This window comes from Hemiscyllium ocellatum, chromosome 11, assembly GCF_020745735.1.
Source record: "Hemiscyllium ocellatum isolate sHemOce1 chromosome 11, sHemOce1.pat.X.cur, whole genome shotgun sequence".
Lineage (NCBI taxonomy): Eukaryota > Metazoa > Chordata > Chondrichthyes > Orectolobiformes > Hemiscylliidae > Hemiscyllium > Hemiscyllium ocellatum.
In genome coordinates, this window is record NC_083411.1 from 16,993,637 (window position 1) to 17,017,765 (window position 24,129).

The 24,129-nt window shown below is 42.8% G+C and overlaps 1 protein-coding gene across 1 annotated transcript in view; it reads right to left on the reverse strand.

Moving 5' to 3' along the window:
- Nucleotides 1-1,739: 1,739 nt before the first annotated feature.
- The window catches only part of LOC132820111 (A-kinase anchor protein 17B-like), a 35,789-nt gene continuing 13,399 nt past the window's right edge, over nt 1,740-24,129 (reverse strand). The window contains exons 3-6 of the mRNA XM_060832035.1: nt 21,922-22,694; nt 20,696-20,841; nt 16,210-16,447; nt 1,740-4,949 (exon numbers count right to left, since the gene is read on the reverse strand). Coding sequence (XP_060688018.1) covers nt 3,177-4,949; nt 16,210-16,447; nt 20,696-20,841; nt 21,922-22,680 — 2,916 coding nt within the window. The 5' untranslated portion in view covers nt 22,681-22,694 and the 3' untranslated portion in view covers nt 1,740-3,176. The remainder of the gene's footprint in view (nt 4,950-16,209; nt 16,448-20,695; nt 20,842-21,921; nt 22,695-24,129) is intronic.

The following is a 24,129-nucleotide window of genomic DNA, read 5'->3' on the forward strand; positions in this document are numbered from 1 at the left end:
GCAGGCAACTGGAAGCTCAGTGTTTTTCTTGCGGTCAGAAGATAAGTGTTCTGTGAAGCAGTCACCCATTTAATGCTTAGTTTCCGCTAACGTAGAGACCACATTGTGATCAGAGAACGCAGTCAAATGGATTGTGTGAAGTGCCTTGTTATCAAATGATTTGCTATTACACACAACTCATTCTTACCTATTAACAGCTAGTGAAAGTGTGTGTTATCAAACAAAACTTAGCACAAATGTTACAAGTAAAGTCAAAGAGATAAATTTGAGAAGTATGATAAAGGAGATAAAAATGGAAACATTAATGGAGTTAATTCCCAAGATGATCAACCAATGTTCAATAATTGTGCAAAATATTTAATCTTGGCCTTTTCTTTATTGAATTATAATGCAACAGGTATTCATTTACATGACCATAAATCCTTGCAGTTGTTTGATTAATATTAGTTTCAGTAGAATGGTACACGGTATTAGATGAATGGATAAAAAGTTTACTATAAAAACAGGTACACCTTTTTCCCTCATTGCCGAACTGGAAATGGTGCAGCAAATAATCATGAGTTTATCCGCAGTTCTCACTCCACGTTCAGTTGAACTGAAATAATGTAGGTCTTCATCAACTTGATCTCAAATTGCATTGGTTCTACACTGGCTCTGATACAAGCGGACAGAACATTTTATTTTAGAAGCAGTTCCCAGAAGTTATCTTTTGAACTAATTAGCTTGCAAAGGCATCAAAAGATCTTAACAACCTTTGGAAACCAGTGAATGGTATGCAGAATTCCACCTATCTCAGCAGAACATTATAGCCACAGTTTAACTGAGTATTACTAGTTCCAACCCAGATCTTTTACAATGCATGTTGTAAATTAATTCTGCTCTGAAAAATGCAGTTCAATTTAGGTTCAGCTTTAAATATTCCAACTTATCATTTTAAAAAGTCACCTTTGGAACAAATGATTTGAAGCTAGAGTGACTAGTAGAGGGAACAGGCATTATAAACCAAGTTCCCCTGTGCACCGGGGAATGGGTTAAGATTCACATTATCAACTGGAGCATCAGAGTTTAAATAGGAACCAAAACCAAAGAATATTTGTAATCAAAACTTATGGTGTCAGTTCGAGTACAAAGTCTGCAGAAAGAACAAATTTATGTTTACATAGCATCTTTCATACCCTCAGAATGTCACAAGCACTTCATTGGTATTGCTACTAAAATCGTTAATTGTCTATGTCATAGCACAAAAAAAAGTGTGGTAGCTAATTGTACATAACAAGCTCCCAAGAAGCAGAGAGATTAGCCATTGAATCATGTATATAAAGTGACTAAATTATGTTTTTAGGTGGTGTTTTTGTGGAGAAAATATTGGCTAAGTCAAAACAGTATTGAGAAAGCAACTTAAATGTTATTGTAGGGAAACACTTGTAGACTCTTCTTATTTCTAACTGCCAAATATCTGGACAGTATCCTTATCTATGTTCACTCCTGAGTACAGATTTTGTTATCTCAAACATGCTCAAGAAGAGTGAATGATAAGCAGTCTCTGGTGTTGACCATATGTCAGTTCATACCTAAGCTGGTTTTAATATGTTATTTTGTTCAAATCAGATTAATTTAAGTGCTTTGGCCTAGAAATCTACCAATGTATTTAAATGGGTTTTATTATAAATAGCACAATAAATTGTGGAATTTTTAAAAATGTTTTGGTTCTTTAAATAAGAAGATTAGGTTATTCATTTATAAGAGGATAAGATTATGCATAAGCATCATTGTATCAGACCATCTAAATTATTTTTATTCACTTTAATTCTTTTTGTTTACATGTCATGCTGAAATTTGTTTGAATTGTTTTCATGTTTCATCTTTTGCTGTTATTGTTATAAAGTCCATGGTCAGCATCAAATTGTTTGTGAAAGTATATCTGTTTCCCAATTGCTTCCATTTTGGAAAGATAATGATGTTGGCTCAAATCTCTCTCCTAAGGCCAAGAATAATCTACAGAGCAACCACGGTGAATACCAAAACCTTCTCTTAAAAGCAGTAATTATCCACACATTCATTCTTCATGTACAGAGGCACCTTGATTATCCGAATGACGCTGGTGAAGAGTATTTTGTCAGAGAATCGAATGCTAGATAATTGTGGTTCCTCTGTATTGGGATGCAGCCAAAGAATTTATCTAATGAGACAGAGGGTTGTGGTGGAGGGTTGTTTTTCAGACTGGAAGCCTGTGACCAGCGGTGTTTTTCAAAGATCAGTCTTGGGTCCACTTTAGTTTGTCATTTATATAAATGATTTGGATGAGAATAGAGGAGGCATGGTTAGTAAGTTTGAGGATGACACCAAAATTGGTGGTATAGTGGACAGTGAAGTAGATTATCTAAGATTACAAAGGGATCTTGATCAATTGGCCCAATGGGCTGAGGAGTGGCAGATGGAGTTTAATTCAGAGAAATGTGAGGTATCGCATTTTAGTAAAACAAACAGGCAGGACTTACACAGTTAATGGTATGGCCCTGGGTAGTGTTGTAGAACAGGGAGACCTAGGGGTTCAATTACTGAATTCATTGAAATTTGTGTTGTAGGTAGACAGGGTGGTTAAGAAGGTATTTAGTACGCATTCCTTCATTGCTCAGACCTTTGAGTATAGGAGTTGAGGTTGTACAGAACATTGATGAGACCTCTTCTGGAGTTCTGTGTACAGTTCTGATTGTCCTGTTATAGGAAGGATATTATTAAACTAGAGAGGGTTCAGAAAAGATTTACAAAAATGCTGCTGGGAATGGAGGGTTTGAGCTATAAAAATAGGCAGGGCAGCTTTTTCACTGGAGCGTGGGAGGTTGAAGGGTAACTTTACTGAGATTTCTAAAATCATGAGGGGCATAGGTGATATACATAGGCATATTTACATGAGGTGAATAGTAAAAGTATTTTCCCTCAGGTGGGGGGAGTTCAAAACTTGACAGCATTTTATTTTAAGGTGAGAGGATAAAGATTTTAAAAGGAACATGACAGGCATTTTTTTTACACAGAGTGGCTAGTATGTGGAATGAACTGCCAGAGGAAGTGGTGGATGCAGGTACAGTCACAACATTTGAAATACATTTGGATAAGTTCATGAATAGGAACAATTTGGAGGGACTTGGCCCAAGTGCAAGCAAGTGGCACTAGTTAACTCAGGGAACATGGTTGGTGTGGACTAGTTGGACCAAAGGGTTTGTTTCCATGTCGTATGACTCTATGACTCTATGGTTCTTTATCTCTCTGTTAGAATCCATGAGATGATGCTTACGTTTACAATGCTTGGTTGCAGTGTGGCTTTCTTTATTTTTGTGTGTTGTTTCAGCACTGGAGACTTCAGAACAACCAGACAGCTGACTCTCCAAGTCCGCGTCTTCACTAACATGTTTCCCAGATCCTTTCCAGAAGCCTTTCCTTTGGTGTCCACTACAAGGTTTGCTGGAAACATAATGTTCTTCTTCTAACTTGCTTTCATCTTCTATCCAGGAATATTTTAGCTCACTCCTGGATCCGTTGGGAGCTGGATTTGCATCATTGCTGCATGTTCGATATTTTTTATTAAGCTTATATTTCAAGGCTTCTTGGTGTATTCCTGACTTACAATTTGACCAGCTGTTCACAGCACTGAATTCATAAGAATTATTCTTGTGACTGTGCTTTACTATACTATCTGACTGATTCAGCCCATCTGTGCTGTCTTGGCTAGAACATCCTGGTGCAATCTTGGTTACCTCACAGTGAGACACCAGTTGATTGTTGTAAGTTTTGCTTGAATTCCTGGACTGGTGATCATCCTCCAACCTTGGTACAACCCAATCATTTTGAGAGTTTTTAATTGAAATTTTCCAATTGGTAGTTGGATTTTTCCATGGTTCTTTGAAGCCTGAATGGGAAGAAGTCCATAGATCCTTGGTCTTGGAATACAGGTCCTCAGAGGTACAGACTAAATCCTCTTCTTGGCTCATTAGGTCACAGACAGAAACAGCACATCTTTGCCCTGAGCAATGAACTGTATCTTTTAAGTGTAATTGGCAACCACCAATAAAATCTTCCCGAAAATCCAACTGGTTGCCTGAATCCTTCCACTGCACCTTGAACTCTCGGTCATATTCCTTCAGCTGATGGCCAGCACCACTGCTCAAGGCTTTCTGCTTGGTGCCAGACTTGCTGATGGTGACAGTCCATCTGTAGCTGCTGTCATGGTCATAATCTCGCCATCTGTTTTGCGGTGTGATGCTAACCTTGGTGCAAAGATGGCTCAGTTTGTTCTTCAAGTCTATTCGGAAGCTTTTCCCATCATCGAAGACTGTTCTCCGCCACTCGGAGTGGTTAATGGGGTTGTTGGTGCCACAGCAGAGATTGAGGTTCGAAGGGCACGCTAGCTGGTGATAATCCAGTAAACAACTAACAACATCTTCATAGTGGTAAAGGGGGCGGCGGATCTGCTGGTCTACAGCAGTGACCTTACGTGAGTGCCCATTGCACGGATGGGTATCGTTGCCTCCTGCAGGCTGCTTATGAAAGTGAGTGCCACAACCTTGCATTACAGTGATTTGTAGTGATCCAGATTGCTGAGGTGTTGAGACCTTTCCCTTGACTGGGCAATGCTGTTCCTTGGAGTCAATGGGACCCAGGTCTATCAGTGAGGTTGTGATTGGAAAGTTGTTGGTTTGTGAGCTCAAAGTCGCTTTTTCTCCAGAACGTGACTTGTGCTTCTCCCCAGCCACGTTTCTTTGCCACGTCTTAATCTTCATCCATTCTGAAGCCTCCACCTTTTGAAAGCCTTCCTTCTCGGCAACATCTTCACCTGGTTTCTTCTGCTCATTCTCCTCCGCATGCTCACGTTTCACCCTTTTCTGGCGACATTTTGCAGTGTCATTCTCAGGAAGCTGTCTCTTCTGAAACCTCACTTCCTTCTGCAAGAACAACTGCAAACAAAGAGAGACGGTGAAACAGTTGTCAAGTACAAAGGTGATGCTGAACAAGTCTTTTTCATATTTATAAAATGTTTACTGGCATTTTATATCATTCGTACCAAAAACAAATGATCATCTTACAATCCCTTTTCCATTCTTGGGACTAAGACATTGTTGGTTGATGATGCCCATTCCTAATTATCCTTAAAAGTTGGTGGTGAACCACCTTCATAAACCACTCAATCCATGTCATTTAGATACATCCACAGAGCTGTCAGGGAAGCAGTTTTTTAAGAAGTAATTCTCACATGTGGGCATCACTGGCTAAACCAGCATTTATTACCCACCTCTAATTGTCCAAAGAGCAATTAAGAGGCGACCATATTGCTATAGATCTGGACTGACATAGAGTCATAGAATCATAGAGATGTATTGCACGGAAACAGACCCTTGGGTCCAACTCATCCATGCCGACCAGATATCCCAACCCAATGTAGTCCCACCTGCCAGCACCTGGCCCATGTCTGTCCAAATGCTTCATATTCATATTCCCATTCAGATGCCTTTTAAATGTTGCAATTACACTAGTGTCCACCACTTCCTCTGGCAGCTCATTCCAAACACGTACCACCCTCTGTGTGAAAAGGTTGCCCCTTAGGTCTCTTTTATATCTTTGCCCTCTCACGCTAAACCTATGCCCTCTAGTTCTGGACTCCCCAACCCCAGGGAAGAGACTTTGTCTATTTACCCTATCCATGCCCTTCATAATTTTATAAACCTCTATAAGGTCAGCCCTCAGCCTCCAACGCTCCAGGGAAAACAGCCCCAGCCTGTTCAGCCTCTCCCTACAGCACAAATCCTCTAACTCTGGCAACATCCTTGTGATATTTTCTGAACCCTTTCAAGTTTCACAACATCTTTTCGATAGGAAGAAGACCAGAATTGAATGCAATATTCCAACAGTGGCCTAACCAATGTCCTGTATAGCCGCAACATGAACTCCCAACTCCTGTTCTCAATACTCTGACCAATAAAGGAAAGCATACCAAACGCCTTCTTCACAATTCTGCGACTCCACTTTCAAGGAGCTATGAACCCGCACACCAAGGTCTCTTTGTTCAGCAACACTCCCTAGGACCTTACCATTAAGTGTATAAGTCCGGTTAAGATTTGCTTTCCTAAAATGCAATGCCTTGTATTTATCTAAATTAAACTCCATCTGCCATTTCTCAGCCCAGTGGCCCATCTGATCAAGATCCCTTTGTAATCTGAGGTAACCTTCTTCGCTGTCCACTACACCTTCAATTTTGGTGTCATCTGCAAAGTTACTAACAATACCTCTTATGTTCACATCCAAATCATTTATATAAATGACATAACATAGTGGACCAGCACCAATCCATGTGGCACTCCACTGGTCACAGGCCTCCAGTCTGAAAAACATTCGTCCACCACCACCCTCTGTTTTCCACCTTTGAGCCAATTCTGTATCCAAATGGCTAGTTCTCCCTGTATTCCATGAGCTCTAACCTTGCTAACCAGTTTCCCATGGGGAACCTTGTCGAACACCTTACTGAAGTCCATATAGATAATGTCTACTGCTCTGCCCTCATCAATCTTCTTTGTTACTTCTTCAAAAAACTCATTCAAGTTTGTGAGACATGATTTCCCATGCACAAAGCCATGTTGACTATCCCTAATCAGTCCTTGCCTTTCCATATATATGTACATCCTGTCCCTCAGGATTCCCTCCAACAACTTGTCCACCACCAACATCAGGCTCACCGGTTTATAGTTCCCTGGCTTGTCCTTACCACCTTTCTTAAACAGTGGCACCACGTTAGCCTACCTCCAGTCTTCCGGCACCTCACCTGTGACCGTAGGTAAGGACAGCAGATTTCCTTCTCTGAAGGACATAAGTGAAACTAGATGGGCTTTTTATGACAATTGACAGTGATGACATGATCACTATTGTGCCAGTTCTCTGTCGCAGACGTTTTTAAAATTCAAATTTCACCATCTGCCATGGTGGGATTCAAACCCATCCCCTCAGACTTGGAAAGTACAGTCCAAGAAATCCTCAAATATTGCCACATTTTGTAGTTTGGATATATTACAGCCACAATATCTCAAATGGGATGGGGGGGTGAATAATTAGGCTATTTGATTGAGTCAAGTTGATTGTTCTTTCAGAGTGTATTTGCAGCTACACCCAAGTGAGGTGTATTTCTCCATCTCCACATCTGTCTCATAGATGTTGCAAAAGATAAAGGAATCAGAAAGAAGCTCATTGCTATATAAAACCCAAATTGCATCCTGCCTTATTAGCCTTGGCACTTATATGGGCCGGTCTTGTCGAGTCTTTGGTCAATGGTTAGCCTACTGAGGATATTAATGGTAAGGATTTAGTAATGGCGGTGATGTACACTGAGGTAGTAACGGAATACTCCCCACTTGTCTGGATGGGTGCAGCTCCAACACTCAAACAGCTTGACAGCATCCAGGACAAAGCAGCCCGCTTGATTGGCACCCCATTAACCAATTTCAACGCTCATTCATATCACTGCCATTGCACCTTCACCAACAGTGTGTAACATTGACAAGACACATGGCAGTAACATACTAAGGTTCCTTCAACAGCATTTGCCAGACCAGGGACCTCTACTACGTAGAAGGACAGAAGGACAGCAGATAATATGGGAACACCACAATTACAATTCTGCTCTAAGCTACTCTCCATCCTGAGTTGGGACAATATCATCATTCCTTCACTGTTGCTGAGATCAAAATCCTGTAAATCTCTTCCTAAGAGTATTCAAGGAGTTCCTACACCCCAAAGAGTACAGTGTTTCAAGAAAGCAGCTCACCACCACCTGTGCAAGGGGAATTGGTGATGGGCAATAAATGCTGGCCTAGCCAGTAACATCAATATCCCAACAACAAATAACAAAATACTGGTTAATTCCTCTCGGTGGAGATTGGCATTGACTGGCAATTCTGTGATGTAAGTGTCTGGATGTTGTCTGGGCTGAAAATGTGTTGCTGGAAAAGCTCAGCAGGTCAGGCAGTATCCAAGGAGCAGGAGAATTGACGTTTCAGACATGAGCCCTTCTTCCTGAAGCTTTTCCAGCAACACATTTTCAGCTCTGATCTCCAGCATCTGCAGTCCTCACTTTCTCCTGGATGTAGTCTGGGCCTTGTTCTAAGTGGGAATAATTAGTTAACTATCTGAGAAATCACGAATACGAAATTGCAAATGTACTGTTCTTTGTTCAGTTACACCAAGAGGCTGGAGAAGCTTAAACTGTCCAACTTAGAATGGAAGAGAAGTGTTTAATAGTAATATTCAAATTGAAGGATTTTGCCAAGAATAAATAAGGTTTTGTTTCAATGTTGAGTGTTGCCTCACTGACAGGACCCTTGAGGCCTGAGGCCTACTCTGAAAAACCTGATGAAATTGTATTTCCTTTTCATTCAAAAATCCTGCAGTTTAAATGAACTCTATTCTCTCAGCTCTCCATCAATTCTCCTAGCCCTCCTTCAATAGGAAGTGGTTCAGGAAACACTGACTCAGAGCACTGCCACTACACTCTTCTGGGTATGCCCACCTTGAAGAAATTCTGCTCTTCTCTCCGATGAGAATAAAACATTTTTCATTTTAGTTCTGAAGATGATTTGTACCAGCCTTGAAACATTAACTCTCTTTTTTCCCTCTCTCCACAGATGCTGCCAGATCTGTTTAGTTTCTTCCCCATTTTCTGGTGTTATGGTTCATCTTTCCACCATCTGCAGTATTTTATTTTTATTTAACCAGTCTGTTATCGGCAATATCCTATACAGGATCTACAGTATGAGGCAGAGCTTCAAGTGGGAAAGATTAAATGTGTCCTTAGATAAATGCTTTTGTACAATATGGCAAAATCTAAATCATATGATACCACCCACAGGATAACGCCAGGGGACATATATGCAAATACATTCCAAGGAAGGCAAAAGACATGTGAAATGGTAATGCACTAACTGACAAACTTACTATAGTGTCATTTTCTTCAGTCGCACTTTGTACAAAGTACAATATCTGTTGCCATACATTTTGCAATCCCAAATGTATGTATAGAAGACGATTTCTTTCTTTGATTTCATTGAGCTTGTACAGGTTTAGTTCATTGTGCTTGGCAGTTAAAGAAAGCCAAGATATTGGTTGCTATGTTTATACAATCAATTGACATAAGGGAACAACAGGGTGTGTCCTGTCAAACATCGATGCCAAGTTGGGTGAGTGGACAAATCACATTTAAGTTTTGTTTTACAAAGGTGATTAAATATTATCCAACAGATCCAAGTGAAAACCTTTGGAAATGAGCCCACATCATTCCACAAACATCAATTAAAGGGAGTCTGGTTTACTCCATTTGCTACTGATACTGAAGGATGGTAGTGCAAGGGTAACGCAAGTCATTCTGCTTGGGTTCAGAATGTTCTTCAAACAGGACAGTGACAAACCTGCAGGTGGGGTCATAACATGCTCCTCTGCCACAGTCCCTTCCACACTCACAGTCCTTCTACTGACAGGAATTGCAACCGTTGGCAGGAAATGAGGTGGTTACTGTGCAGTGATGAAGGGGAAGAGTGTTTAGATGGCAGACCAGATATTTTGATATCCCACAGGAACACAACCCCCGAAATACTGATCACCTTTAGATTTTTTTTTAGATTACTTACAGTGTGGAAACAGGCCCTTCGGCCCAACAAGTCCACACCGACCCGCCGAAGCGCAACCCACACATACCCCTACATTTACCTCTTACCTAACACTACGGGCAATTTAGCATGGCCAATTCACCTGACCCGCACATCTTTGGACTGTGGGAGGAAACCGGAGCACCCGGAGGAAACCCACGCAGACACGGGGAGAACGTGCAAACTCCACACAGTCAATCGCCTGAGGCGGGAATTGAACCCAGGTCTCTGGCGCTGTGAGGCAGCAGTGCTAACCACTGTGCCACCTGTGTCTGAATTTGCGATACTTCATAGAGTTTTTATTCAATGAACAGTTTCACACAAACTACATGATGCAGTATCCTCAGGAAAACTTTAGGTAAAGATTGTGTTGCAGATTTTTCTGGTGCTGACATGCTCTGTCCACAGTTTGCTTAGTGCCATCCACCTCTCAATTTCCAGTCAGTGACAGAACTAGTCTCTTGCTGACTATTCCTCCTTTCCCCTGGTACTTTTTCAAGCACGATGGTGCTACCTTTCACATGCCGACAATGCAGGGCGCTACCTCTGTCCACGCCAGTGACCCACAGGGTGTTTGTTCAACTTTCCAAATGCTTTCCCAAACATCAACATCTAAAAGCCAGAACCTCCTTCAATTTAGTGCCGGCTAAATCAGGTTTTGCTTTCTGACTGCAATTTGCATCCAAGTGCCTCAAGCCTCTCCTTTTCCATTTGCCACGTCTTCAGCTGTCCACCCAGGTTCCACTAATGGCGCTAATATACAGTAATGCAGTTTGTTGAGATTCACTGTTTCAGCTGAGGGGTAACAAAACCCTTTGATATGCAGCTGACATGCTCCATCTAGTGGCCCAATTAAGAATTGACTGAATGAAACAGCAGTGTCTGTGGAAAAAGAATTACAAGTTGCTTTGGCAGCAAACTTTGGTAACTGTATCTACTTCTCTAGAGCTTCCCAAAGTAGGGGTTGGGAGATCAAGTGCGGTCATGGGTTGAAATTTGGGGTCATGCTCCAAGGTAGATTCCCTCCCCCTGCTCTCCTGGTCTTATAGAACATAGAACATAGAACAATACAGCACAGAACAGGCCCTTCGGCCCACCATGTTGTGCCGAACATCTATCCTAGATTAAGCACTCATCCATGTACCTATCCAATTGCTGCTTAAAGGTTCAACAAATCCCCCATCCTCCAACATCCATTAATTCTTCAGGCTTTACAATGGGGTAACAGTGGAAAATGGTTCTGGGAAGCACTATTATATATTCTCTGATGTAATCTTAACATTAGACTAGAATCAGCTACCGCCAAGTGTTTGATTTTGATTTTATTGTCATGCATACTTAAGCACAAAAGTACAGGAACACAGTAAGGTTAGATTCCCTATAGTATAGAAACAGGCTCTTCAACTCAACCAGTCCACAACGACTCTCCAAGACTAACCCCACCCAGACCCATTTCCCTCTGACTAATGCCCTAACACTGGGCAATTTAGCACGGCCAATTCACCTGACCTGCACATCTTTGGACTGTGGGAGGAAACTGGAGCACCCGGAGGAAACCCACGCAGACACGGGGAGAATGTGCAAACTCCACACAGACAGTCACTTGAGGCTGGAATCGAACCTGGGGCCCTGGTGCTGTGAGGCAGCAGTGCTAACCACTGAGCCACCATGCCGTAAAAAGTGTATTGTGTCACCACACATGGCACCACCTTAGTTACAAGTACAGGATCTTAAGAACAAGATAGAAAGAAAAAACAAAGTTAAAAGTTAAATATTGCAGCTATTATAATATAGTGTAGAAACATGAAAGTTACACATGGCAGACCTTCTTAGGTTTAAGTAGAAAATAAAGAAATAAAGCTGCAAGTTCAAACATTATAATCTTTGTTAATTGCACTATTTGTTATGTCTGGATAGTGTCAATATAATTAAGAGTATATTTCTGAAAAAATGATGTCGTGAGTTATGTGTCATGTGTTTTATTACATCTCCACTTTCATTATGAAAGAATTTACATAGTGGCTTACATCCACATGACAGTTGTTTAGTCACAGACCACAGCAACTAATTTGTGCATCACAAGACCCCACACATAGCAAACAGTATAAATAATGACATAATTTTGATTTTGCTGGTGGTAGGGAATGAAGGATGGAACTTGGATAGATCCATGACACAGGGCTTTGTTTTGTGAACAGTTTTCATCTGTAGGTGAATTGCTCCCTCTAGTGGTTCAGTTGATTGTTATCAATTACACAATTGATTAAATATACCGAGGAACCACGATTATCCGAATATCAATTATCCGAAGGATATCTCGAGGTCCCGAAAGAAACATTATATTAAAGACGTGTGTCCAACACTGATCGTGTCTTTTGTTTAGAATGATTAAAAGTGCTGCCAAGATGGGAATGTAGGCACCATCTCTAAATGACTGACCTCCCACCCTTCCTCTCTCTCTCTCTCTCTCTCTCTCCCCCCACACACACTTTCCCTGGAGTTCTACACAAGATGTACTATGAATCCCCCTTCCCCAGATAATCTCTCCAACATTGTCCTGTACAGGACAGAGGTGGAACCTGCTAAAATGTTGCAGTAAAGCGTTGTGTGTGTGTGTGTGTGCATATGTGTCTGTGTGTATGTGTGTGTGTATATGTGGGTGTGTATGTGTGTGTGGATATGTATGTGTATGTGTGTGTGCGTATACGTATATGTGTATGTATGTGTGTGTGTATGCGAATGTGTGTGTATGCGTGTGTGTGAATATGTGTGCGTGTATGTGTATGTATATGTATGTGTGTGTATGTGTATGTGTGTATATGTATGTGTGTATGTATGTGTGTGCATGTATGTGTGCGTGTATGTATGTACGTGTGTGTGTATGTGGATGTGTGTGTGTATTGCGTGGCTGTGTGTGTATGTGTATGTGTATATGTATGTGTGTATGTATATGTGTGTGTATGAATATGTGTTCGTGTATGTATGTACGTGTGTGTGTATGTGGATGTGTGTGTGTATTGCGTGGCTGTGTGTGTATGTGTATGCGTGTGTATGTGTGTATGAATATGTGTATGTGTGTATGAATATGTGTATGTGAATATATGTATGTGTGTGTGGGTGTGTGTATGTGTTGGTGTGTGTGTGTGTACGTGTGGGTGTGTGTCTGTATGTGTGTGTGTGCATGTGTATGCGTGGTTATGTGTGTGTGTGTGTGTATGTGTATATGTGTATTTGTGTATGTGTATGTGTGTATATGTATGTGTATGTATATGTGTGTGCATGTGTGTGTGCGTGTATGTATGTGTGTGTATGTGTGCATGTGTGTATGTACGTGTGTGTGTGTATGTGGCTGTGTGTGTGTATTGCATGGGTGTGTGTGTGTATGTGTATGTGTGTGTATGTGTGCATGTGTGTATGTACGTGTGTGTGTGTATGTGGCTGTGTGTGTGTATTGCATGGGTGTGTGTGTGTATGTGTATGTGTGTGTATGTGTGTATGAATGTGTGTATGTGTGTGTGAATATATGTATGTGGGTGTGTGTATGTGTTGGTGTGTGTGTGCGTGTGGGTGTGTGTCTGTATGTGTGTGTGCGCATGTGTATGCGTGGTTGTGTGTGTGCGTATGTGCGTGTGTGTGTGTGTGTGTGTGTGTATGTGTGTGTGTGTGAGTGTATGCGTGTGTATATATGTGTGTATGTGTGTATATCTGTGTGTGTATGTGTATGCGTGTGTGTGTGTATGTGCGTGGGTGTGTGTGTGTGTATATGTGAGTATGCGTGTGTATATATGCGTGTGTGTATGCGTGTGTGTAGGTGTGTGTGTAGGCGTGTGTGTAGGCGTGTATATGTGTGTGTGATGTGTGTATGTGTATGTGTGTGTGAATGTATGTGTGCATGTATGCGTGTGTGTGTGTGTGTATGCGTGTATGTGTATGTGTGTGTGTGTGCGGTGTGCGTGTGTGTGTGTGTATGCGTGTGTGTATGTGTGTGTGCGTGTGTATGTGTGTGCGTATGCATGTGTGTATGCATGTGCATGCGTGCATGTATGTGTGTGTGTGTGTATGCGTGTGTGTATGCGTGTGTGTGTGTATGCGGGTGTGCGTGAGCGTGTGTGTATGTGTGTGTGTGTATATGTGTGTGTATGCGTGTGTGTGTATGTATGTGTGCATGTGTGTGTGTGTGCGCTACTTGGAGACTTACCTCCCAAAAGGCAGCAGCAGCAGCAGTCTTGTTGTTGGTGTCCAGTCCGGCTGCCCCAGAGAGGAGGTGGGACGAATGGAGGAGGGAGGCGAGGTGGGGAGGGGACGCTGCGGGAGGGATCGGGCGGTGGGTGGTATTGGACGGAATTGAGGGCAGGGGGGTGGCGGTGTTGGACGGGTTTCGGAGGGCGGGGGCTTGCGCGTGCTGTGGTGCTGCCTTACCTCCTGAACAGGGAGCAGACTTTACCAGAAGAAAGGCATTGAATCAATTAACCGAGTAATTAATTATCCAAACGAAATACTGCCCACCCATCTCGTTTGGATAATCGAGGTTCCTCTGTGCTGATTAAATAAAGTAAACATACTCAGCAAGTCTAAATTAACCTCAACAGGAAAAAGTACAAGGCAATATTTAACTGGTATTCACACCAACCTGCTGGCGAATCCACGATCTGGTATGGGGCTGAGGCACACAGAGTAGAAAGATCCCAAATCAGATCAGTGTTTGGGACCTTTGGCTGGAACAGTACTCTGAACCAGGGCCTGGCAGGAGGGGAACACTGCATATGAAAACTTTCCTATGTTTCTACACTATATTATAATAACTGCAGAATGGAAAGAAGGAAATCAAGATGACAAGGCAGAGGGGAGCTGAAGACTGAGGCAGCTGAAGGTGCGACCATCACTGGTGGAGTGATTACAGTTCGGGATGCACGTGGTTCAGTATTACAGCAGTGTCGCTATCCTCAGACTTCTACAGGACTGCAGAAAGATAGGTAATGGGTAAAACCTGGAGGGATTGAAAACAAGGATGAGAATTTTATAATGAAGACATTGCTCTAAAGGGCACACATGCTTGGACCGGGAGGGGAGTAAGGTCACAATCCTTTGAGAGAAACAATTGCTCCTCATATCTGTTTTAAACCTGCTGTCCCTTATCCTAACACTATGACCTCTGATTTAACTGTGCCCGCATCCTCTCTACATCTATTCTGTCAAGCCCTTTTGGCAACTTGCTTCAATTAGATCTCCTCTCATTCCTCTAAATACTAGAATACTATAGAACTAAACTGTTCAATCTCTCCTTATCGGACAAACCTTTTATCTCTGGAATTCTTTGAACTGCCTCCAAAGCAATTACATCCTTCCTCAAATAAGGGGACCAAAACCATAAGCAGTACTCCAGGTGCAGTCTAACTAATGCCTTGTACATTTGTGACAACACTTCCCTACGTTTATACTCCATTCCTTTAGCGATAAATGCTAAACTTCAATTTGCCTTCCTTATACCTGCTGTACCTGCAGACAGGTCTCCTGCAATTCATTCACACAAAAACACCAAGATCCCTCTGCAACGAAGCATTCTAAAGTTTCTCTCCATTTAGATAATAAATTGTCTTTTTATTCTTCATATCACAAAGGATACCCTCACACCGATCCATACTAAACACCATCTGCCAAATTTTAAACTACTGATCTCATCAATTGATGTCCAAATGTAGCCACTTCAAGAAGGCAACTGATTCTCAGGTGTTGAAACTGACCCATGAAGGAGGGACATTAAAAAGGTATCAGTGAGCTATTACAACAAAGGTATCACGTTCACGTTTGTTAGCACTACTGCCTCACAGCGCCAGAGACCCGAGTTCAATTCCCGCCTCAGGTGACTGACTGTGTGGAGTTTGCACATTCTCCCCGTGTCTGCGTGGGTTTCCTCCGGGTGCTCCGGTTTCCTCCCACAGTCACAAAGATGTGCGGGTCAGGTGAATTGGCCATGCTAAATTGCCCATAGTGTTAGGTAAGGGGTAAATGTAGGGGTATGGGTGGGTTGCGCTTCGGCGGGTCGGTGTGGACTTGTTGGGCCAAAGGGCCTGTTTCCACACTGTAAGTAATCTAATCTAATCTAAATTTATATGCCAACTTTAATGACACTAGGCCATATAAGGAGATTTAGGTCAGAGCTTTGTCAAAGAGGTCATAAGGAAAGAAATCGAGGTGTGTGACAGAGGGAAACACCTCAGAGCTAAAGACCGAGGTAGCTGAAGGTATGACCATCACTGGTGGAGTGATTACAGTTGGGGTCAGAACTAAAGCAGTGTAGACATCCTCAGACAGTTGTAGGACTGGAGCGGATTAGAGAGACGGGGAATGGGGCAACTCGGAGGGATTGAAAACAAGGGTGAGAATTTTAAAATGATGACGTTGTTTGACCAGGAGTTAAATAGTGAAATGGTAACCCCTCGGCATCAATGCCTCCAGGAAAATCAGGACATCTGAGGGGAGAAACGGAGAGGTGAAAGCTGCGGGAGAAATTCACTCAAAGGTAGGTACTTACTTTTGCACTGTTTAAAAGCACAGTGAGAAGCCTGTAAGAGTCCAGCTTCCTCTGAGCGAGCACCAGCTTTCTCTCCTCCCATGCAGTGACCTCCTTCTGCTCTTTCTCATTCTCCAGGTTTAGCTTTGATTGTCTGCTCAGGCGGTGTCTATCCTCCTGCTCTTTCTGCCTGTGCTCCCTCCTCCTCAGCTTCTCTCTCCGTATCCTCTCCTTTTCCCGCTCTTCCTCCCTTCGTTTCCTAAAGGCAACCATTCTGAAAGTCAATGTGAATTTACACAGAACCATTCTGGGCATTGAGTTTACTTTAGGTTAATTTAACACTAGGGGTATAATTCACCTATAAAGACAGCTGTGTTCACATTCCCTTTTGATCGCAACTGTACACATGGACCAGAGAATATAGAAATATAGAAAATAGGATAAGTAGACCATTAAGTCCTTCAAGTAAAAAGTGAGGTCTGCAGATGCTGGAGATCAGAGCTGAAAATGTGTTGCTGGTTAAAGCACAGCAGGTCAGGCAGCATCCAAGGAACAGGAAATTCGACGTTTCGGGCCAGAGCCCTTCATCAGGAATCCTGATGAAGGGCTCTGGCCCGAAACGTCGAATTTCCTGTTCCTTGGATGCTGCCTAACCTGCTGTGCTTTAACCAGCAACACATTTTCAGCATTAAGCCCTTCATTCAACTCAGTAACCTGTTCCCACTTCTCCCCCATATCTTTTGATCGTTTTGTCCCAAGTATTTTTCCTAACTCCTTCATGCAACCATACAACGTTTTGGCCTCGATGGCTTTTTGTGGTTAAGAATTCCACAGGCGCATTATTCAACACTGACCGAATACTGCCCATAGAAATTAATTTGACAGAATTATGAAATCCAGGGAAATCCGACGCTATTCTTTTTTAAAAAAATAGAAGTCTTGAGTGCTGGATCAGAAGTCATCACATATTAGAGTTACAGTGAGAGTGTTATTATCAGAATGTTTCACAGTACCTTGTTTCTCTTTCCGTGAAAAGACTTTCTTCCCCATGCATGTAAGTGAAATAATTTGAAAAGTTGTGAAATTATATCCATCCCTCATTCCATCTTCACCATTCTTCTCACAGCTGACCTTTTTGACTTAGCTTTTGGTCACTCTTTCTAAAATGTACTTCTTTGATTCAGTGCTGAAAATGTGGCGCTGGAAAAACGCAGCAGGTCAGGCAGCATCCAAGGAATAGGAAACTTGACGTTTCGGGCACAAGCCCTAAGCCCTGATGAAGGGCTTGTGCCTGAAACGTCAATTCTCCTGTTCCTTGGATGCTGCCTGACCTGCTGCGCTTTTCCAGCAACACATTTTCAGCTCTGATCTCCAGCATCTGCAGACCTCACTTTCTCCTTCTTTGATTCAGTGTCCATTTTCAGCAGATTGCATCTCCGGATAATGCTTCAGAACAATGTTCTAAGTTGTGTCTACAACACAAGTTATACAGTCTTAGAATTTTAATAGAATGGAAGAGGTCCTTCAGCCCACTTCCAGCACCTGCAGTAATTTGCTTTTATCCAGCGTTTAACCCACTGCCAGGAATACCTACCCTGAAGAAGTACGGCTCTTCTCTCCGACAGGAATTTCGTTTGTCTCTCTCCCCCTGTCCACCTTCACTGCTCAGCTGTGACAAAGGGTCAGTTAAACTCGAAACGTCAGCTCTTTTCTCTCCTTACAGGTGCTGCCAGACCTGCTGAGATTTTCCAGCATTTTCTCTTTTGGCTTCAGCCCACTCTATCCACATCATCAAGTACCTATCTATTCTAACCCTGTTTACCAGCACTTGACCCTCGTAGGCTATAGCATTTCAAGTGTTTATCTAAGCAGTTCATAAATGTCTTGAGAGTACCTACCCGTCCTACACTTTTAGTTCTAGATATCCACCATCCTCTGGGTGAAAAGCATTTTCTTCAAATCCCCTCTAAATCTCCTGCCCCGTGTGCTGCAGCAGGATATGCGAGTGCCATGTGACTTTTTTTTGCACTACGATTCAATGAAGCGTAGCTTGTAGAACAATAAGTGGTTTTACTGATTGTCAGCTGAGGTCTGAAGAGGGACAATTTTAACCCTAACCTGTCACTTAAGAAATGGCCAGCACTGGGTGCAATGCTGGTTTTACACTCTAGCTGGATTAGTTCTTTTTTAAAAGCTGACAGATAGTGAAGTAAAAACTAGCAGTTTATTTTATTCAGAGTATTTTCATACCCAGTGCATTCAAAATGTTCATGTCCTATAGAAATTATGCTTCGGTTGGTTCTGTAAAGTTGTAACTAAAATACACATTAATGTCTAGTGTTGAGGCAGTTAGTTACATTTTTTTTAGATTAGATTACTTACAGTGTGGAAACAGGCCCTTCGGCCCAACAAGTCCACACCGACCCACCGTAGCGCACCCACCCAGACCCATTCCCCGGCATTTACCCCTGCACCTAACACTACAGGCAATTTACCATGGCCAATTCACCTGACCTGCACATTTTTGGACTGTGGGAGGAAACCGGAGCACCCGGAGGAAACCCACTCAGACACGGGGAGAATGTGCAAACTCCACACAGACAGTCGCCTGAGGCGGGAATTGAACCCAGGTCTCTGGCGCTGTGAGGCAGCAGTGCTAACCACTGTGCCACCGTGCCGCCCATAAACATGTGGACGTATACAAAAATGTTATGCTGTACGTTTGCTGTAGAAGATATATGTTATTTGTATCACAATTACCTTTTCTCAAAGAAAAAAATCTTGCATTTGTATAGTTCCCTTCACACCCTTAAGATAGTTGATTTAGAATGAATGTGCACACAGCAAGATCACACAAATGGATACACGACCAGTCAATCTACTTTGCTGCTGATGAGTGACAGATGAATCAGTATTTTTTGATCATTTATTGGATATTTCTCTTGCCTCCTTTGCTTTCCCCAAATAGACTACCTCACACTTCTCCTTCTCCCACCCTCCTTGATCAGTCCATTGATACCTTCCTGCAGCCTATAGCCACTTCCTTCACTGTCAACTACCCTGTCGAGTTTAATCCTATTCCATTACACACAAGTCCAAATCATTTAAACATATCACAAGTTCAGAGCTGACTGGAAATAGTGTCCCAGTTACAAAAATACCCATTAAACCGCCACCATTTGCTCTGGGAACCAACATTGGATCCAATGATTTTGTACTTTCCTGACCCACCCATGAAGCCAAATCTGATTCTGTACTCATCCAACATTCACATGAGCATTTTTAAGAAAGAGCCAATGAAACAGCACTCAGAAACAAAACAAAAACACACTATGTTTAGGGCGGCACGGTGGCACAGTGGTTAGCACTGCTGCCTCACAGCGCCTGTAGACCCGGGTTCAATTCCCGACTCAGGCGACTGACTGTGTGGAGTTTGCACGTTCTCCCCGTGTCTGCGTGGGTTTCCTCCGGGTGCTCTGGTTTCCTCCCACAGTCACAAAGATGTGCGGGTCAGGTGAATTGGCCAAGCTAAATTGCCCGTAGTGTTAGGTAAGGGGTAAATGTAGGGGTATGGGTGGGTTGCGCTTCGGCGGGTCGGTGTGGACTTGTTGGGCCGAAGGGCCTGTTTCCACACTGTAAGTCTAATCTAATGTTTTGCTTTCTCTCTCTCACGCATAAATATGAGCGTCCCACTCTACACCAGTACAGTACATAGCTTAAAGCCCACCAATCAATATTCTTATTAACTTAGCAATAGGAGTCTGACCTAATCACTGAATGTATTTATTTGAAATTCCTGAGCTAAGTTCTACTTATCCATTTATTGGGGATAAATTCTCCATGTTAATTCCCAACCAAGTAAGACAACAATGTTCCAAATATACATAGGAACATCCAAGTGAGAGCTAAACTGGATTCCTTGGTTGCTTGCATTTAGCAACTGAATTTCATGGAGATATTCAATTTTTAAGTCTGTGCACACTGTACGTTTTACAATGTATTCTGATTCCCTAGCCCAATCACCATATAGATCATGCTACCACTAACCTTTAACAGAACAGTTTGCAAATGGGATCATTTACTGTCTAATTTTGACAGTGTCAAATAAGTTCTGCAGATATGAAGCCAATGACAAATGTTTCCACCAGCAGGCATTGGTTCAACTATTGGTTTCTGTCCCGACCTCTCTGCTTTCTACGTGTCCCCTTTTTGTGTGCAGACCAAAATGTTAAAATTTAAGAATTCCATAAATGCTGTTAGAAGTTGGAAGGGATTGGGGTCAGGGTGACAATATCTACCATTTAGTATCAGCTCAACAACTAGTAACCATCACAGTGGAGTACACAAAGCAGAGCATCACACAAAACTATACAATGGGTTTATACCACTGATTTTGTTGACTGATTATCTAGTTTTGTAGTTATTGCAACGTGGGCTCTTGACTGACTTGGAGACACTGTTGACAAGTTTCGATATAGTCTCACCCACAAAGTAGATTCTGATTTACCGTTCAGCCTCCTTGGCCTGTTCCTCTTCCTTGTCCCTCCGCTTTTGTTCCTCACGCTGCTTCTCCAACTCTTGCAGCTTCAACCTCTCCAGGTTTCGCTTTTCAATAGCTGAGTCGCTAAGGTGCTTGGTTGTGTCAAAGGTCACCTGGAAGAGAAAGTACGAGACCGGTCCCTGTACGAGTTACTGCACCTTAAAACAAGCACACATTAGGAGTAAAGATACTGTTCATCAGAAGGTGGCACTAATAAATCAGCCAACTAGCAGGGAATCAAATTGATCATACCCTTCAATCTCCAATGTGCAGATGCAAACAGGACTAATTAATGAAATTGAAGGAAATTTAGAATAGTCTACTGGGAAGCAGAGATTAGAATTTATTCCTTTCCCCAAGCTAAATAGGTGTCTTTTCTTCCTTATTATAGTGGCATGTGCTACTATGAAGCAATAATTTATTCTAACAACAAAAGACTTGCATTTGTATTGCACTTTTTTTTGCCAAAGCACTATACAGCCAATGAACACTTCTGAAATGTAGTTACTGCGGTCACTAATCACTAGTCCTTCGAATTCTCTTCCACAGAGAGGGATGGAGGTTAGGTTTGTGGATATATTGGCCAAGGTAAATTTCTCTTCAACCATGATTATAGGTGGAAGCAAGACAGTGCACCTAGCGTCACAATCAGTGCAGCCATGATTTCATTGTACAAAAAACTGAAAGACTGCAGATGCAGGAAATCGGAAACAAAAACAAAAAAAAGGTAGAGAAACTCAGCAGGTCCGCGGAGAGAAGCAGAGTTAATATTTCAAATCCAATGACTTCTTCAGAATCTTATTAAATGCTGGAGCAGGTCTAAGGACTGACTAGCCTCCTGATGAAGGGCTTTAGCCCAAAACGTCAAATTTCCTGCTCCTTGGATGCTGCCTGACCTGCTGCGCTTTAACCAGCAACACATTTTCAGCTCTGATCTCCAGCATCTGCAGACCCCACTTTTTACACTAAGGACTGACTGGCCTAATCATGTTACTATTTCCTCTGGTCTCACATCATGTAGGAAATAAGGCAGCCAATTTCCATAAACAGCAAGGTGATGCAGCCCAGATAATTGGCTGTATTTTGTGATGTGAACTGAGAGATAATATTGTTCAGGACACTGAGGTTACCATCCTGCTCTGCTTCAAAATATTTAATCATGTGTAACAAATGCAAAGATTGTAACTCCATACCTTTATGTTACATGCCACTGCCTTTCCATCATCCCCTTTGTACATTAACTTCATTCCCCGTAAGGACTCCATTGCCTTCACAAAGCCTGAATAATCCTGGTATTGGATGTATGCTTCGAAGGTGGGGAGGCCACCAAGGCTGGAAGTGTTGAACTTCTTCCCCGTCATTTCCTCTCGATAGGGATCCAACATGGGAATGTCAACATTTCGGATCTTTCCAAATCTGCCAAAGACCTTTTGAAGGATCTCTTCCATTGGCTTCTCCCTATTGAGCTGCTTTGAAGAGAGCCACTTGCAAGGTAGCCCTTCCATATGGATAGTGTCAGGTCTCTCACCAGGCAAGGCCTCATTCATGCAGTCAGCAGTCTTAAAAAAGGACTCCCAGTCACACGGGCTGGGAAAGTTGACTTGAGTTACAACTGCCAGCACTTTCGCTGTCTCATTAATACCGTTCACCTTAATAGTTTTGTTGTTAAACTTTTCCCAGACAGTTTGAACTTGATTCTTATTTTCAACCTCTGCCTCAAAGCGAATGAAGTCCATTGTGCTGCGTGAGACTTTGAGCGATGTAATCTGATCTGGGTATGCCATTTTCTTCAGGGTCTCCATCACTTCCCAGTTTGAAATGAGTCTTGAGGATAACTTAGTCTTGGGAAATATCACACTGATTGTCAACCTTGCAATCGGCTTCAAGTATAGACACTGAGGAGCAAAGAGTTCCACAGCATCAGAAGTATCGAACAATCTACTGGCTGCCATGGCAACATTAAGCTCTGGAGATAAAGAGAAAAATAATTATTAGAAATAAGAATATATTTAGAAAATGTCTTGCAATGAACATTACCATAACTGCCTAGAAAAGCATTAGTGCAAAGCAGTGGCAAGGTCTTTGGATTATTATTTATTGTCCGTGACAGTTACAATGCTGTATGCATTTACATGGGTGGAGTGGGATAGATACCAATCTTCCAAACTCTGCACTTTGTCCTCAAACCTAGTCCACTCAAAATTCAAAACTAGCCTCCACCTTTCAATGGTTATAAGGATCTCCTTGGCAAGGGTTTGCAGAATTTCAACAGCATCTCCCAAGTTGCAATCCACACCAGCTAGAAGAACAAGGACAGCAAGTGCATTGGATCACCACCACTAGAATGTTTCTCTCCAAGCCACATACCATGCTGACTCAGAAATGCACTGCTGTTCCTTTAGTATCCGTACAGTTATACAGCATGGAAAAAAGACCCTTCAGTCGAATTAGATACATACCAACCATTTTCCCAAACTAGGAGGCACTGTTAGTGTTGTTATATGTGGCACAGGTCTGGCCTATTCCCAGAACCTGTGCCATTGCAGTCACCCGGGCCATCTTCCATTTTGTATGGAGATCAAAGATGGACCGGGTCCAAAGGGACTCGCTGTACAAATCTCTGGACAACAGGGGTAAAAACACACCCAATGCCACCCTCACCCTGATGGCCACCTTTGTGTGTGGCTGCATCAAGCAGTGCGTGGATCCCCGGTATGCAAACACCAAGTGTCACTACGTACTGAGGTTCTACCTGTCCCCGGTGTTGCGAAGGATGGGCCTGGCCTCGCTGCCGCGGAACGCTCCGAGTAGTTGGACTGTTCCGTATCACCTGTCCTTCATGGAGAAGTTTATGAAAAAAAACACCTTTGACCACAAGTCCATCAGGAAGTGATCAGCACGTAGTGTCCTTGAGACCCTTCGGGAAAAGGAGAGGGTGGATTCTATCGAGCGGTTCCCTGAGTAGACTCTCAAAGTCATTTAGCAGAATGCCTCATCACCAGAACTTTCCAACAAGCACCAAGACATGGCTTGGCTGGTGGTGAGAAGGGCTCTGCCTGTGAGATCCTTTATGCACGCCCGGACTCTCAGCCGCACCGCACACTGCCCTCGAAGCGGCTGCGGAGGGACGAGACTGTCACACACCTCCTTCTGGAATGTGCCCACGCAAAGGAAGTCTGGGGAGGAATGCAGTGGTGTTTGTCGAGCAGCACCGTGACGCGGGACTCCGTGCTCTACGGTCTGTTCCCTGGTACGCACACCAAGACAAACATCAACTGTGCCTGGAGGATCATCAATTCAGTGAAGGACGCTCTCTGGGTGGTCCGAAACCTGTTGATCTTCCAGCTGAAGGAGTTGACCCCGACTGAGTGTTGCAGACTGGCACATTCCAAGGTCCAGGA